General features: G+C 36.2%; 1 protein-coding gene and 1 pseudogene across 2 annotated transcripts in view; one reads left to right on the top strand and one right to left on the bottom strand.

Annotated features, from left to right (window-relative positions):
* Positions 1-18,336, bottom strand: part of MAGT1 (magnesium transporter 1) — a 49,045-nt gene that overhangs the window by 17,394 nt on the left and 13,315 nt on the right. For both annotated transcript variants that reach the window (XM_004280439.3, XM_033406905.2), the window contains 2 exons: positions 14,991-15,160; positions 12,126-12,243 (listed from right to left, as the gene is read on the bottom strand). In XM_004280439.3, the coding sequence (XP_004280487.1) occupies positions 12,126-12,243; positions 14,991-15,160 (288 nt within the window). The remainder of the gene's footprint in view (positions 1-12,125; positions 12,244-14,990; positions 15,161-18,336) is intronic.
* On the top strand, positions 7,821-8,645 carry LOC105748557 (general transcription factor IIE subunit 2-like; annotated as a pseudogene).

An 18,336-nucleotide genomic window follows, 5' to 3' on the forward strand; every position in this document is an offset into this window, starting at 1 on the left:
TGAATTAAAAGATTAGGTCTTTGGTTACCAATGTCCATGGATTTTTATGGTTTGGTGAGTATATACAAAGTCTGCAGAGCTAGATAAATTCTGGCTACACTGTTAAAAATTCAATTTGAGTCTGCAAAACTTAAGAACCACACCCTGGATAGTGTTCACGCCACCAAACTGCTGCCCAAACTTTAGGCCAAACTCTTCAGTATTTGTTTAGCTATACAGCAGTTCCCACTTGTCTGCAGTTTCACTTTCCAGAGTTTCAGTTACCCATGGGCAACTTCAGTCTGAAAATACTAAACGGAAAATTCCAGAAATAAACAATTCAAAAATTTTAAATTGCAGCCATTCTGAGCAGTGTGATGAAATCTCTCGCCATACCACCCAGGATGTGAATCATCCCTTTGTCCAGCATATCCCACCCATTAGTCACTTAGTGTTGGTTATCAGATCAACTGTCCTCGTACCACAATGTTTATGTTCAAGTAACCCTTATTTTACTTAATAATGGCCCCAAACACAAGAGTAGTGATGCTGGCAATTCAGATATCCCAAAAGAAGCTGTAAAGTGCTTCCTTTAAGTGAAAAGGTGAAAGTTCTCAACTTAATAAGGAAAGAAAAAAAATCATATGCTGAGGTTGCTAAGACCTATGGTAAGAGTGAATCTTCATGAAATTGTGAAGAAGGAAGATAAATTCATGCTGACTTTGCTGTTCCACCTCAACTGCAAAAATTACAGCCACAGTAAATGATAAGTGCTTAATTAAGATAGAAAAGGTAAGATGGAAAAGATAAATTTGTACAACAAAATATTTTGAGAGAGACCACATTCACATAAATTTATTACAGTATATTGTTTTAATTCTTCCATTTTATTATTATTGTTGCTAATCTCTTACTGTACTAATTTATAAATTAAACTTTATCATAGGTATGTATGCATGTATAAGAAAAAATACAGTTACATATAGGGTTTGGTATTGTCTGCAGTTTCAGGGTCTTAGAATGTATCCCCTGTAGATAGAGGGGACTATTGTACCTCCTTTGGATTTAAAATATATATATGCATCTAAAAGAACTAGGTAATATATGAAATCCATTTCCCTTATGAAATTAAAAATAAAAAATTACAGGGTTATGAGGACCAACTCCAGTCCATTCTGGCAGCCACTATTACCATTTCTAGACCTTTCTGAATTTATTCATATACATGTGTATGTACCAACAGAAAACATAAAATATTGCTTTGTATGTGCTTTATTTTAACACAAATGGTATCACATTAACTGTAATATTCTTCAATTTGCTTTTTATTATTCAACCATGTTTGAGAGATCTATCCATGACAGTATGTATATATATATTGACCTCACTCTCACAGTTTATTAAGTAATTATGCTATTGTTGGTATTTTAGTTCTTTTTTTCCAATTAAAAATGATGTTGTAATGAACAGCCATGTACATATCTCCCTGTATACATCTGAGAGTGTTTCTCTAGAAATGGAATAATTAGTTCATGGGGCAGAAACATCTTAAATTAAAATGGATAGAGCCAACTCGCCTTCAGAAGTGGCTGTACCAATTTACACTCCTACCCAGAGACATAGGAAGGTATCTGTTTCCCCACATTCTTGCCAAAAGCTGATCTAATGGATGAATATTGTGTATCACCATTATTGTAATTTGTATTTCCATGATTACTAGTATAACATCTTTATACCAAATCAGCTTTGTAAAAATATCTTGTAGGCTACAGATACAATCAACAGAGTGAAAAAGCAATCAATGGAATGGGAGAAATATCTACAAATCATATGTCTGATAAGGGGCTAATATCCAGAATACATAAAGAAATCCTACAACTAAAAACCAAACAAACTGATTAAAAACTGGGCAAAGGATATGGATAGACATTTCTCAAAAAAGATATACAAATTGCCAACAAGCACATGAAAAGATGTTCTACATCACTAATCATTAAAGAATTACAAGTCAAAACCACAATGCGACACCATCTCACACTCATTAGGACAACTACTATCAAAAAATCAAAAATAATGCAAAATGGTACAGAAACTATGGAAAACAATATGGAAGCTACTAAAAAAATAATAAATGGAACTACCATATGACCTAGGAATTCTACTTCTGGGTATAAATCTAAAACAACTGAAAGCAGGGTCTTGAAGAGATATTTGTATACCTATGCTGATAGCAGCATTATTCACAATAGCCAAAAGGTGGAAGCAACCCAAGTGTCCATCAACAGATGAATGGATAAATAAAACGTGGTATATACATTCAGTGCAACATTATTCAGCCTTAAGAAGCAAGGAAATTTTGATGCATGCTACAACATGGATAAACTTTGAGGACATTATCCTAAGTGAAATAAGCCAGTCACAAAAAGACAAATACTGTATGATTCCACTTATATGAGGTACCAACAGGAGTCAAATTCATAGAGACAAAGTAGAATGATAGTTGCCAGGGGCTGGAGGAAGAGGGAATAAGGAATTATTTAATGTGTAAAGAGTTTCAGTTTTACGAGGTGAAAAGAGTTCTGGAGATTGGTTGTACAACAACCTGAATGTAGTGAACATTACTGAACCACATTTAAGAATGGTTAAGATAGTACATTTCATGTTATGCCTATTTTCTCAATTTAAAAATTTTTTAAAGTCTTGTAGGCTTTGAAAATCCTTAGATGTTAAAGAACCAAAATAAGATGTACTGGTTTTGGTAGGTACCACTTTTCATCCATGCTTAGCTTTTGTATACTGTGGCATATGACATTGTTCTTTGGAGAAAGGTTTGAATTTCTTCCACAGATGGACACACTGCCATCCTTATACCACTAATTCTAAATATAGCTCTAAAATGAACATTGATATTAAAAGGTATTTGACGTAGAAGAAAATTGGTTTTGTATTTTTACAAATCACTAATAGAAATTCTTTATGTGTATCTTGTTCAAATAAATGGAATTACAATTTTTAATTTCCAAAACAGTCCTTGCTTTAATAGTAGAGAATGAGAAAGCAGTTCTTAAACTTTAGAAATTGTTTCCTTTGGTCTAAAAAGGCCTAAATGCACTAACCTTTTAGGCTATAGCATGTTTTATGAATATACTGATTTTGATTTATGGAGCTGTGTGAGACTAGAATATGACCAGCACGATGACATACTGTAAAATGGAACATTAATCCATCCGTTTGACATTTACTGAACATCTATTATGTGCTTAGCACTAATAGCTACAGGATGTTGGCTCTGCCCATAAGTAAGTATATTCTAAGAGGGACTGTCAAACAACTCTAGGGTTAATTCTACTATAAGATAGAATCTGGAGATATATATATATATATATATATATATATAAAATAGAAATATAAGGAAAGTAGTGTGACAATATAAAAAAAGGGTTGACTCATATTTGAGGATTTGAAAAGGCTTCAGGGGAATATCTGAAATGAGGCTTAAAGGGTAAACAGAACTTTGAAAGTGGAGAGAAAGGGAGCAAGAGAGAAAAGATACTTTATGTTGAAGGAAATGATCAACAATGTTGAAATAAAACAATGACATAATATTAATATGGGAAAGGTGGTTATGTGTTTGGAGTAAAGAGGGCATGAAGTGAGGAGGACTAAGGAATTTTGGCTTTAGTCTATATGCCACTATTTCCAAAAGTGTGTTCCATAGAATACAACTAAAATGCTCCATTAAGTGGTCCAATACTTGGGGAAATTCTGCATATTACAGCTCACTATTAGAATGGAAGGAATAACACATTTCAGCATGTTGAAGTCTATGAGAAGTCCTGTGTTGGAAAACAGTTTCTCATGTTTATGCATGTCTTGTGAGCAGAGGCACTGACTGCCTTTGTTCTGGATGATCTTCTCAAGGATGTTTGTACAGCCTTAGAAGATAGTAACAGAGTCTCCCTCCAAAGCAATGGGCATGCATGCTTACTGGCCTTTATAGAAGATTTGGGTTCCCAAAGCTTAGAGTTCCTCTTCCATAATGCAACCCACTCGTTTTCCTTGCATTGTCCTATGGGAAGTGGGGCTTAGGGAACCAGCGCAATGAAGTGTTGATACTTTGGATTTTGTTGTTGTGAGTAATAAAGTCCTTTAACTCCAACCCAGGAGTGTCATGTCATCTGTGAGCATCTATGAAACTGTGGCAGGGTCACTTGTTAGCTTGCAAGTAGAATAAAACCTCAAGACCCTTCATAGTTCTTGATACCCTGAAGTAAAAAATAAAATTTAATTTTGTTTAAATTAAGGTTTCCCAAATTTTATTTTCCCCCAAGTTTTCTTATTAATACCCTCTAGAAAAAAACCTCTAGGAACTGTTACGGCAGGCAATATCGAGAGAGTATTATATGGATGGTAAGTTCAAATGAAAGAAGATGAAGGCCTTGGAAGTAAAGGATGATGGATGTTGTAGAAAAAGAGGAATGACAAAGAAGTGTCACCAATGATACAGAACCCAAGAGGACTGGGTTTGAGTGGAAGTGGGAGAGACAGGAGTTTTATTTGGGACATAATGAATTTTTGGATTGGGAAGTCATTCATATAAAGGTGTACAACAAGAAGTTATACGCAAATCTTTCCTTTCCTGTTTTATACAATTGTTGAGTAAAATATGTCCAAATATATGAGTTAGACAGATTTATAAACAGACAAAACTCAATCTATGTCCTTGAATCTACTGATTGCATCTATGTCCCCTTATACGCAAAGGGGAAAGAACTACTACAGGGCTTCCCTGGTGGCACAGTGGTTAAGAATCTGCCTGCCAAGGCAGGGGACATGGGTTCGAGCTCTGGTCTGGGAAGATCCCACATGCCGCGGAGCAACTAAGCCCGTGCACCACAACTACTGAGCCTGCACTCTAGAGCCCACGAGCCACAACTACGGAGCCCACGAGCCACAACTACTGAAGCCCGCGCGCCTAGAGCCTGTGCTCCGCAACAAGAAAAGCCACCGCAATGAGAAGCCCACGTACCGCAACGAAGAGTAGCCCCCGCTCGCCACAACCAGAGAAAGCCCACGTGTAGCAACAAAAACCCAACACAGCCAAAAATAAATTAAAAAAAAAAAAACTAGTACAGATGCTGAAGTTAAAAATACAGTTGAAAGTTATGATTTCCAGTTCTGCATGTAAGGAGCTTGGAAGTCGCTACTCTATCATATTAACAAGTAAAAACCTGAACAAACTGAAAAGCAGACAACTCTTCTGGGATTCCCTAAGAGAGAGGAAGACACAGGGCAAACGACTGCCCCCAAGATTGGAGAGACAGACAGGCAAATACAGGGAGTCACGGCTTATCTGAGCAGAGACCAACAAGTGGAAACCGCCTCAGGAACATTGCCAGAGTAGGAAAACCTGATCTGTAACTGACAAATTACTGGAGGCTCAGTGTGGACAACTCTGAGAGTTAAAAACTCCAAAAGCACACAGTTTTGGGGAGGGGGGTAAAAATATTGTGAGATTTACCTCCAGGAGCTTGACTAGGTTCCCACAGTAAATACTGGAGAAAAATCACCTCATGCTACTGTCAGGGTGAGGGGAAAATAAAACATTTTGAAATACCCCAAAGAACTCTGCTCTTCTTAACAAGGTCTGTCCTCAGAGGAAACTAGTTAACCACAGCCTAACCTGCTGGGGTATTATCAGAGCCTAACTGACCTGGAAGAAGGGAAATACCGAACTCTAGTTCACTCCAGCCATCCTGTCCTCTAAGAGGGGAGGAAAAAAACTAAGAAACTCTTGTGAAGCTCACAGTCCAGAGGCATATGCTCACTAAAAGACTGAGATCTAATTATAGGACTATAAAACATCCCTCTCCCCTCACACCACATTACTAAAGGCCACTTTACAGCAGTTCCTTTCATCTAGTACATCATGTCTGGCTATGAAGAAAAAAATTACAAGGGATATCAAAAGTCAAAAAAACACAATTTGAAGAAACAGAGCAAGTATCAGAACCAGACTTGGAAGGGATGTTGGAATTATCATACCAGGAATTTTAAACAAAACTGACTAATATACTAATATCTCTAATGGATAAAGTAGACAACATGCAAAAACAGATGGTTAATGTAAGCAGAGAGATGGAAATCCTAAAAAGAACCAAAAAGAAATGTTGGTGATGAAAACCACTGTAACAGAAATGAAGAATGCCTTTAATGGACTTAGTACACTGGACATGTCTGAGGAATCTCTGAGCTAGAAGATCTATCAATAGAATCCTCAAAAACTGAAAAGCAAAGAGAACAAAGACAAAAAAAAAAAGGAAACTAAAACAGAACAGAATATCCAAGGACTGTGGGCCAATTACAAAAGGTGTAACATACACATAATGGGAATACCAGAAGAAAGAGAAAGGAATAGAAGAAATATTTAATGACTGAGAATAACCCAAAATAACGTCAGACTCCAAATCACAGATCCAGGAAGCTCTAAGAACATGAAGCAGGATGAATGCCAATAAAACTATGCCCAGGCATATAATTTAACTCAAATAAACCAAAGATAAAAAAAAAGCTCTGGGGCTTCCCTGGTGGCGCAGTGGTTGAGAATCTGCCTACTAATGCAGGGGACACGGGTTCGAGCCCTGGTCTGGGAGGATCCCACATGCCGCGGAGCAACTAGGCCCGTGAGCCACAACTACTGAGCCTGCGCGTCTGGAGCCTGTGCTCCGCAACAAGAGAGGCCGCGATAGCGAGAGGCCCGCGCACCGCGATGAAGAGTGGCCCCCGCTTGCCACAACTAGAGAAAGCCCTCGCACAGAAACGAAGACCCAACACAACAAAAATAAATAAATAAGCTAATTAACTCCTACCCCCAACATCTAAAAAAAAAAAAAAACCTCTGAAAGAAGTCAGAGGAATCTCTCTTCCTCTTACCTATAGAGGAAGAGATACAAGAATTACATCCAATGCTTCTTCAGAAACCATGCAAACAAGAAGAGAGTGGAGTGAAATATTTAAAGTGTTGAGAGGAAAAAACAACACCAACTTAGAGAATCCTGTACCCTGTGAAATTATTCTTCAAAAGTGAAGGAGAAATAAAGACTTTTTCAGACAAAGAAAAATTGAGGGAATTCCAGGCAGGAAATGTTAAAAGAAGTTCTTTAGAGAAAAGGAAAATAAGGTAGGTTGGAAACTTGGATCTACATATATTAAGGGAGGGACTGAAGAGGGAATAAGTGAAGGTAAAATAAAAACTTTTGTTTTTCTTATTCTTAATTAATCTAACACATAACAGTTTGTTCAAAATAACACCAGCAATATATTCAATTGTGTGTGTGTGTATGTGCCTATATATAAGTGAAATGAATGACAGAAATGATACAAGGGATGGAAGGGGGGATTAGGATTATTTTGTTATTATAAGGTATTCTTGATACCCATGAAGTGGTATAGTGTTATTTGAAAGTGGGCTTTAATTAGCTGTAAATGTATTCTGCCAACTCTAGGGCAACAACTAAGAAAAGCAAAAAAAAAAAAGTATAACTAATATACTAAAAAAGGAGAGAAAAATGGAATCATATAAAATGATCAATTAAAGCCACAAAAGGCAGAAAAAGATTGGAAGACAAAAATAGGAACAAAGGGCAAAAAACAGAAAACACTCATGAATATGGCAGATGGTAATCCAACTATATCAATAATCAACTTGAATATCAATGGTCTAAATGCACCAATTAAAAGATAGAAATTGTTAGAGTGGTTCAAAAAACAAGACCCAAGTATATGTTGTCTTCAAGAAACCCACATTAAAATAGACACATATATAGATTAAAAGTAAATAGATGGAGGAAACATACCATGCTGTATCTTCTGAGTCATTATGATCATCATCAAAGAAGAAGAAAGCAAAGCTAGAACATGGAGGATCATCAAGCTCTAAACAAAATTCTGATCATAGCAATGGATCATTTAACTCGAAAGTTCTATCAGAACACTCTGGATATAAGTTTGGCGTTCTTGCTAAGATTTTGAATTACATGAAAACATGGCATTAGCAACGAGATACACATCCTCTTACTAAAATTTTGGATGAAACACAACATTTAGATATTGGACTCAAGCAGAAACAATGGCTAATGACTGAGGCAATAGTCAGTAATCCCAAAACTGAAGTAATAGATGGAAAGTATGCCTTCAAGCCCAAGTACAACTTGAAAGATAAGAAGGTCCTACTTAGGCTCTTAAATAAGCATGATCAGCAAGGCTTAGGAGGAATTCTTTTAGAAGACATTGGGGAAGGACTGCCCAATTCCCAGAAAGCAGTTAAGGATTCAGGGAACCAGATACCATTTGTAAACCTTCCTGATAAGAAGAAAATTCTTTTCTTCAATGATAAGAGCTGTCAGTTTTCTGTGGATGAGAAGTTTCAGAAACTGTGAAGGAGTGTCACCGTGGATTCAATGGATGAGGAGAAAACTGAAGAATATCTAAAGTGACAGGGTATTTCTTCCATGCAGGAATCTGGACCAAAGAAAGTGGCCCCTATTCAGAGAAAGAAAAAGCCTGCTTCACAGAAAAAGCGATGGTTTAAGCCTCACAATGAGCACTTGGCCTGGGTGCTGAAGGACTACTCTGACATCGCTCCTGGCAAGTAGTGAACAGTTTTGTCTGAGAGCAAAGAGTTACAAAGTCAAGATCTTCGTTGTTGATGCTGGGATCCGAAGACTGACTGTATTCCCATTCTAGTTCTTAGGACCAAGGAGAGGAGCAGTTCAGTTTACAGAACTAGTGCAAATTACCATACTTGAAGCTCATTTTCATTAATGCGCTAATGAGAAATGTGATGTCCCCATTAACCTCCTGTTACTTCTTGGGGGAAAGGCAGTCAGCATGGCATGCAGGTGTCTTTGCTATTTATCTCTACTTCTAAGTGGTTCCTGGTTCCATTTTCCCTCTTTTATTACCTTAGAACAAGTTTGCTGATAGTCTTGAATGCAATATTTGTTTATTTCAAAAGAACATATTTATAATAAAATCATTGTAGAAGGAAAAAAAAGTAACTGGAAGAAATATACGATGCTAACACTAATCAAAAGAAAGCAAGAGTAGTTATATTCATTTCAGATAGAGCAGACTTCAAAACAAGGAAAGATATTAGGGATAAAAAAGGGCATTACGTGATGAAAAAGGGGTCAATTCTCCAAGAAGAGATACAATCCTTAACATGTATGTGCCTAACAACATAGTGTCAAACTATGTGAGGCAAAAACTAATAGAACTGCAAGAAGAAATAGATAAATCTACTATCGTAGTTGGAGACTTCAAGACCCAATGGACAGATCCAGCAGGCAAAAAATCAGTAAGGACATAGCTGAACTCAATAACACCATCTAAACAACTGGATATAACTGACATCTATAGACTTCATCCAAAACAACAGAATTTGCCAAGCAAGACCACATTCTGGGCCATAAAACACACCATAACAAATTTAAAGAACAGAAATCACACAATGTCTGCCCTCAGACCACAATGGAATTAAACTGGACACCAATAACAGAAAGATAACTGGAAAATTCCAAAATACATGGAAACTAAACAGCACAATTCTAATTAACACATAGGTCAAAGAAGAAATCTCAAGACCTAATCACCAGACCTAACAAATGAAGAGGAAATAGGCAGTCTACCGGAAAAAGAATTCAGAATAATGATAGTAAGGTTGATCCGAAATCTTGGAGATAGAATGGACAATAGAATGGACAAAATGCAAGAATCAGTTAACAAGGACCTAGAAGAACTAAAGATGAAACAAGCAACGATGAACAACACAATAAATGAAATTAAAAGTACTCTAGATGGGATCAATAGCAGAATAACTGAGGCAGAAGAACGGATAAGTGACCTGGAAGATAAAATAGTGGAAATAACTACTGCAGAGCAGAATAAAGAAAAAAGAATGAAAAGAACTGAGGACAGTCTCAGAGACCTCTGGGACAACATTAAACGCACCAACATTCGAATTATAGGGGTTCCAGAAGAAGAAGAGAAAAAGAAAGGGACTGAGAAAATATTTGAAGAGATTATAGTTGAAAACTTCCCTAATATGGGAAAGGAAATAGTTAATCAAGTCCAGGAAGCACAGAGAGTCCCATACAAGATAAATACAAGGAGAAATACGCCAAGACACATATTAATCAAACTGTCAAAAATTAAATACAAAGAAAACATATTAAAAGCAGCAAGGGAAAAACAACAAATAACACACAAGGGAATCCCCATAAGGTTAACAGCTGATCTTTCAGCAGAAACTCTGCAAGCCAGAAGGGAGTGGCAGGACATATTGAAAGTGTTGAAGGAGAAAAACCTGCAACCAAGATTACTCTACCCAGCAAGGATCTCATTCAAATTTGATGGAGAAATTAAAACCTTTACAGACAAGCAAAAGCTGAGAGAGTTCAGCACCACGAAACCAGCTCTACAACAACTGCTAAAGGAACTTCCCTAGGCAAGAAACACAAAAGAAGGAAAAGACCTACAATAACAAACCCAAAACAATTAAGAAAATGGGAATGGGAACACACATATCGATAATTACCTTAAATGTAAATGGACTAAATGCTCCCACCAAAAGACACAGATTGGCTGAATGGATACAAAAACAAGACCCATATATTTGCTGTCTACAAGAGACCCACTTCAGACCTAGAGACACATACAGACTGAAAGTAAGGGGATGGAAAAAGGTATTTCATGCAAATGGAAACCAAAAGAAAGCTGGAGTAGCAATTCTCATATAAGTTATATATATATATATATATATGTAGTTTGCTTGAGTGCAGTGTTTTTTGTTTTCTGTACTGAATTCATTAGCATGGGTCGGTATAAAATTTAGCATAGGTCAATATGTAATTTGTAAACTAATAAGGTCTTATAAGTGAGGAATTAAGTCTTTTAAATTTAATTATTTATTGTAAAGAGCAGAATAGCATACATAAACAGGTGCCTAAGGAAAACTTGTATTCTAATATGGAACTCTCATGAACACCTTTTTTTTTTTCTTCTAACGGTATGATAGTAGGCCATTTGATTATTTTTATGGCTTTAACTTTACAACAATGAAATATTCGTAAATTTTAAAAAGTATTTTTCTTTATTTGATGCGGGTGGGATACTGGAGAAATGAAAGGTCAAACACCAAAAAAAAAAAAAAAAAAAAAAAAAACTTAAAAAGTATTTTGAATTAAATGAAAATGGAAACAGAACTTATCCAAATCTGTGGAATACAGCAAAAGCAATGGTTACAGGGAGATTTACAACACTGAATGCATATACGGCAAAAAAAGAAAGGTCTAAACTCAATAATTTAAGTTTCCATCTTAGGAAACCAACAAAAGAGCAAATTAAATCCAAAGGTAAATGAAGAGAAATAATAAAAATTAGAGAAGAAAGTAATGAAACTGAAGGTAGAAAAGCAATAGAGAAAAATCAATGAAACCAAAAGCTTGTTCTTTGAAAAGATCAGTAAAATCAATAAGCCTCTAGGCCAAGCTAACTAAGAAAAAAGAGAGAAGACACAAATTACTAATATCAGAAATGAAAGAGGGGGGACTTCCCTGGTGGCACAGTGGCTAAGAATCCACCTGCCAATGCAGGGGACACGGGTTCAAGCCCTGGTCCGGGAAGATCCCACATGCCACGGAGCAACTAAGCCCATGTGCCACAACTACTCTAGAGCCTGTGAGCCACAACTACTGGAGGCCACGTGCTTAGAGCCCGTGCTCTGCAACAAAAGAAGCCACCGCAATGAGAAGCCCATGCACTGCAACGAAGACCCAACACAGCCAGAAATAAATAAATAAATACATTTATTTAAAAAAAAATAAAGTGGTAATTTTTATTATATTTTACCACAATAAAAAATACATAAAAGTTACTTGATTTCTACCCAATTTCCATATTCTAATAGGCTAGTATTGACCACTACATTTCATGTTTAGCTTAAGTTTAGCTTTTATCTCATTAACTACTCTAGATCTTAGGTAAGACAAATCTTATTTAACTTCTTGCAGCCATTGAAATAAAGGTATTCCATATTAGCCATACGTTATCTATTTCTATTTAATAGAATAAACCAAATAGCTTACCATCTGAAATACATCAGAGCCTTCATCAAAATCCACCATAGCAAAAAATATCCTGTTGGTAAATGCACTGGAATATCGCCAGGAGTTTGCCAGGATCTGGAATTCTTCATCAGCTTGCCTGGATGCAATCGGATTTGTGAAGATAACATATAAAACATTTTTTAAAGCAATCTAATGCAAGTCAGGCTCTGCTGACAGGGTTAGGACAAACCTTGGAAAACACTGCCACTGTTTTGGCATAAGAGAAGCCTTATACCAAGTGTTGGGGATTTCACCATGAAGTAGTGATTACTTGACTCTGCTTCATACTTTGTGCCTACTCCTTATCTCAAAGTTCCTTCAACATTCGCTGGAAGAAAGTCTAACTAGATTGTTTCTATACCAATTTTTAATACCCTAAATTACTTCTAAGAGTTCAAAGACAAGGTTGAAGTACTTCCCAGAGAAATTAGACTATAATATTAATCTATTTAAGAAATCTAAAGTACAAAACGCTACTTAGTAAGAATACAGTCTGATGAATTATTACAGTGAAAAAGAAGAAGAATCTAAGGAATTGAGATTAATTGAAACCTCAGGCCATATTTTACTTTTCCCTGATCTCCCATATGCTTTCAGTTTCTAAGATCTGACAATTTTTCATTTCTGATTATCTTTTAACTCTATCCTTCCCCATTTATTTTCATTGTTATCATCTAAAGTCAGATCCTTAATATCTGAAATTAGAACATTAAAACCCTAACTCTACTTTCTCCTCCTCCAATCCTTCTTACATTGCAATATATATCAGTCTTCCTAAATGACTACTTTCCTGATACTCCTCCTCGTCTCAGAAACCATTGTTGCTTTTCTATTACCTTCAGAACAGTCTCCAAGCTCTTTCACTGGTTATTCAAAGTTCTTTATCATCTATTTCCAAATAATGCATCTAGCTTTTACATAGCCTTACTACAACTCAACCTCAAACAGGATCTCTTAATTCCAGCACTTTATGCCTATCTCTGTACCCTTGCACACATCATTGCTTCTAATCAGAATATCCTACTGCTATGTAAATCTGATCCATCTGTCTAGCCCTAGTACAAGTCCTATCTTCTCCATTAGGCCAACCCTAACCACTCCTCTTATATGTCCTTCCTGAAATTTTATAGCATTTATTATGTACACAATTCATTTGGTACTTAATCATAAATTGTCTTATATTGCCAGCTAAATTTTCATATGTGGAACTGATTTCCCTAGCCGGATGATAAGGATAGCATATCTTTCTTATACTTTTCATCCTGATAGCACCAAATATATAGTATTACACACATCGCTGTTGCTTAGTTTTAATTATTTGAATGAGTTTAGGAAAATGTGCTAATTTACAATTTGGTCTTGTAAAAAGTAAGACAGTATTAAAAACTTTAGTTATTAAGAACTCCATTAATTTGCATTTAATACAGAATTATGAAGGACTTTGTTCATTCCCTGACATTTTTGTATACTCATGATTGCTAGTGAGTAAACTGACTGAATTATAGAGTAATTCCAGAGTTTAAGTTTATTCACAGTTAATACCTACTATTGTTTTTCCTTCTTCTACTTACTTTTAATTTATACTCAGCATAACAGCCATCCCTAAAAAAAAAAAAAAAAGCACTCTGGTACCAAATCCCTTGACTATCTCCTACCTCTGAGGAGAAAATCCTTTAAAAAGAGTTAGAAAGGCTTGGGGTAGCATAACACACTATTCTGAAAGAAGGCTGTCTATTCCTTCACATGGGCTCAGGCTATCAGAATTTGGAAAGCCTCCAAGATTTTACTAAATTAGTTTTTCACAGGCTAACTTTGTCGTTTCATTTAAAGTGAATTCCCAGATCACAATACTGATCTAAAAATATAAGTAAATAAACAACAAAAAGCAAAAGCGATTTTATTTTTTAGTATCCACTATTTTTAATTATCTATAGTGCTTTTGTTTAAAGAAATGTCTTTTTTCCTAAGATCATTCAGAAATAGTAAAATAAAATCAACAAACCATTGTTTGATGAAATTTTAAGTGAGATTAGTCTCGATTTCTAAGGTTTAAAATTACTACAAAATAATCTAGAAAAAAGAAACACCTCTAAATCATGCATCTTTGTTTTCTAAAAAAGTTCTCTTGTAATTCCAAATTTTGGATGTAGCCACCATTATTGCATTAATAAATATCTATAGCTTTGGGTAGACCAGTTAACATATTGGAACCTGTTTCTTCCAAAAATGAGAGAATATTTGCTTTATGTACCTTCTGGGGTTGTTGTGATAAAACAAGAGTATGAAGTTGAAAGCACACACAAATAATAAAACACTACATCAGGGCTTCCCTGGTGGCGCAGTGGTTGAGAGTCCGCCTGCCGATGCAGGGGACATGGGTTCGTGCCCCAGTCTAGGAAGATCCCACATGCCGCGGAGCGGCTGGCCCGTGAGCCATGGCTGCTGAGCCTGTGCTCCGCAACGGGAGAGGCCACAACAGTGAGAGGCCCACGTACCGCGGAAAAAAAAAAAAAAAAAAAAAAAAACACTACATCAATGCTATTGACACGCATTTATATAAGTTGATACCAATTTATAAGATGATTGTTAGATTTTTTTATGTTATTTCTAGGATGGTTACCATGAAACTTTATCCTTGCTCTTTGTCCCTCCCCCAATAATATGGACCATCAAGAAAAGACTATAAAAGAGTAGTACTATTATGTGTTACTACAGACACTCTAAGTAACGTATATACATTAATTGTTTATGTACCCACTGAACTAATTTCATTCTTCTGGGGTTGAGATATGGTTAAAATCTTATGAGTTATTTAATTTTTAAAGTGTAGTTGAAAGTTCATACTTGCACACGACACATTGTCTATGAAGTTGGAGAGCAGTGAACATGACAATAACGGAGTAGTTTCTCGGTGGGGCTTTAACAAGGCGACGGAACTTGTCTCCATTCATTCTTATTACAGGCCTTTTATTGGTCCATTCCATCAGTTGACTAACCTTTTCAGATAACACCATCTAAAAAAAAGACAAAGACAGCATGCCATTAATACTCTCAACTTGGCATTTAAAATTTCTTTTAGCTAGATAACTTACTTAAAACCAAGACTAATAAGCAGAGGTACATAAAAAATGTGAAAGAACTAAAAATTAAATTTAGTACTTGTGCCTGATGATGATAATTATTCTTAAAATTACATTATTTCATGATGAGATTTAAATGTATATTGCAATACCACATTTTTTGTGAATTACTTATTTCTTAATAAATAAGATAAAATCAAAAAACCTTTCATTGGCTAAAGATTCCAAAGAAAGTGAGAAAAGCCACTCTACCTGATTTTAAGGTTTATTATATAGCTACATAAAAGGATAGATACATATAGATCAATGGAACAGAAACAAGAGCCAGAAACAGACCTACACAAGTATAGCTAACTGATATTTCACAAAGGTGCAAAATCAACTCAGTACAGAAAGGACGGCCTTTTCAATAAATGGTGCTGGAGCAACTGGACATCCATAGTCAAAAATACGAACCTCAAACTAAACTTCACACCTTATACAAAAATTAATTAAAGGGGTTTCCCTGGTGGTGCAGTGGTTAAGAATCCGCCTACCAATGCAGGGGACACGGGTTCGAGCCCTGGTCCGGGAAGATCCCACATACCGAGGAGCAACTAACCCCGTGTGCCACAACTACTGAGCTTGCACTCTAGAGCCCACGAGCCACAACTACTGAGCTTGCCTGCCACAACTACTGAAGCCCTCGTGCCTAAAGCCTGTGCTCCACAACAAGAGAAAGCCACCACAATGAGAAGCCGGCTCACCGCAACAAAGAGTAGCCCCTGCTCGCCACAACTAGAGATAAAGCCTGCACAAAGCAACGAAGACCCAACACAGCCAAAAATACATACATAAAATAAAATAAATAAATTTATTTTAAAAATTAATTAAAAATGGATCACATACCTAAATGTAAAAATGAAAACTATTTAAAAATTAGGAAAAAAATATGGGAGAAAATGTTCAGGATCAAGGGGTAGGCAAAGAGTTCTTAGACCTGACACCAAAAGCACGATTCATAAAAAAGAAAAAAAAAAGGTAAACTGGACCTCATCAAAATTAAAAACTTTTGCTCTGTGAAAGACCCTGTTATGAGGATGTGAAGACAAGCTACAGAGTGGGAGAAAATATTTACAAACCACACATCTAAAAAGGATTAGTAGCTAGAATATATTTTTTAAAACTATCAAAACTCAACAGTAAAACAAACAAAATAGGCAAGACATGAAAAGATTTCATCGAAGATGATCTACTGATGACAAAGAAACACACAAAAAGATGTTCAACATCATCAGCCGTTACAGAAATGCAAATTAAGAGCACAATGAGCTATCACTACACACCCATTACTAAAACAAAATATAGCGACAGTACCAAATTCTGGCGAGGACGTAGAGAAACTGGGTCTCTCATACATTTTTGGTGGGAATGTACCATGGTACAGTCACTCCGGAAAACAGTTTGGCAGTTTCTTTAAAAAATTAAGCAAGCAGGGCTTCCCTGGTGGCGCAGTGGTTGAGAGTCCGCCTGCCGATGAAGGGGACACGGGTTCGTGCCCCAGTCCGGGAAGATCCTACATGCCGCGGAGCGGCTGGGCCCTTGAGCCATGGCCGCTGAGCCTGCGTGTCTGGAGCCTGTGCTCCGCAACAGGAGAGGCCACAACAGTGAGAGGCCCGCGTACCGCAAAACAAAACAAAACAAAACAAAACAAAAAAACAAAAAAAAAATTAAGCAAGCACACCATTGTAAAGCAATTATACTCCAACAAAGATGTTAAAAAAAATTAAGTAAAATATACACTAACCATACAATCCAGCAACTGCACTCCCAAACATTTAACTCGGAGAAATGAAAATTTACGTCTACACAAAGAAAGAGCTACATTTTGTTTGTTTCTTTTTAAAAGCCAGTCATCAATGAGGCAATGGAAGAGAAGCATGGTTAGTCAATGAGAATTTCAGTTTGAAATAAACGCAATCATATTCATTTATCCTTCCCCTCACCTCTACCCTTATGTTCAAACTTTGCAAGAGTAGTAAGAAGATGGGAAAAGATAAAAAAAAAGAAGTGCAGAAGAATCTCAATGCAGAGTTAATGCTAATTTATGGTTTTGTTCTTCTTTACAGGGATATGTTTGTAAAGGGCTGGGAAATCATGGAGTGGTTCACTATTCAGAAGCATTTGACCAATTACATTTCCCATTACTTACACTGAAGTTTGGCCAGGGCACTGGCATTCAAACTTTAAAAATAGTTCCTTCTCATTAAATTCAATCATCAAAGAACAGATGTTAGGATGTGCCTTTTCAGTTGGGAAGTGGATCAGGAACCTAATAGAAAGATAGCACTCTTTGAAAGATAGGTGTCAGTAATGCAAATGAGTTGCCTCAGACTTAGGCTAAGAAAAATAATCCCTGGAACCAATAAGAATGGCTTCTGTGGCTTTAGTCATCCCAACAAAATTCTCAAAGAATGCACGTCTAGTGGGTTTAGTGGGTTTTAATTGAATGACCCTAAATGGTTTTCCTAGGTGGTCAAGGAACCAGGACACAAGCATATTAATCCCCCCACCCCTGCTAGATGTTTCACAACACTTTTTACCTGTGTTATAGCACTTATCATTCTAAGACAATTTGATATCTGTTTCCTTCTCTAGATTATTAGCTACTAGAAAGCAGACACACATAGTACTTTACCATATAGTAGGCATTCAGTTAGTGTGTACTGAATTTCTATTTAACAGAACCCAGCTGGGAATGGACTCACTTGCATCATTAACATATAAGGAAAAAAAGACGATTACACACATAAACACTTAATAGAAATGGGATTTTTTTTTAATTTCAGGAAGGCAACAATAACATGGATTCTAAAAATGCATGACTTACCTTTAAAGCATGCCTGAATTCAGGCAATACTGAAAAAAATTTTACTTCCTGAGTACACTTCTATGAACAATAGAGAAAGATGGCATAAAAAATAGTTTTGTAGCAGATATAAAGTAATTCCAGTAACAGCCACAAAATGAATATGCTACACATGGAAAAATGAATATAGTCTCTAAATAAGCCCACAGAGAAATATATACACTCGCAGAAGACTGGTATAACAAATAATTAACAACACTTG

This window comes from Orcinus orca, chromosome X (assembly GCF_937001465.1).
Source record: "Orcinus orca chromosome X, mOrcOrc1.1, whole genome shotgun sequence".
NCBI classification, from domain to species: Eukaryota; Metazoa; Chordata; class Mammalia; order Artiodactyla; family Delphinidae; genus Orcinus; species Orcinus orca.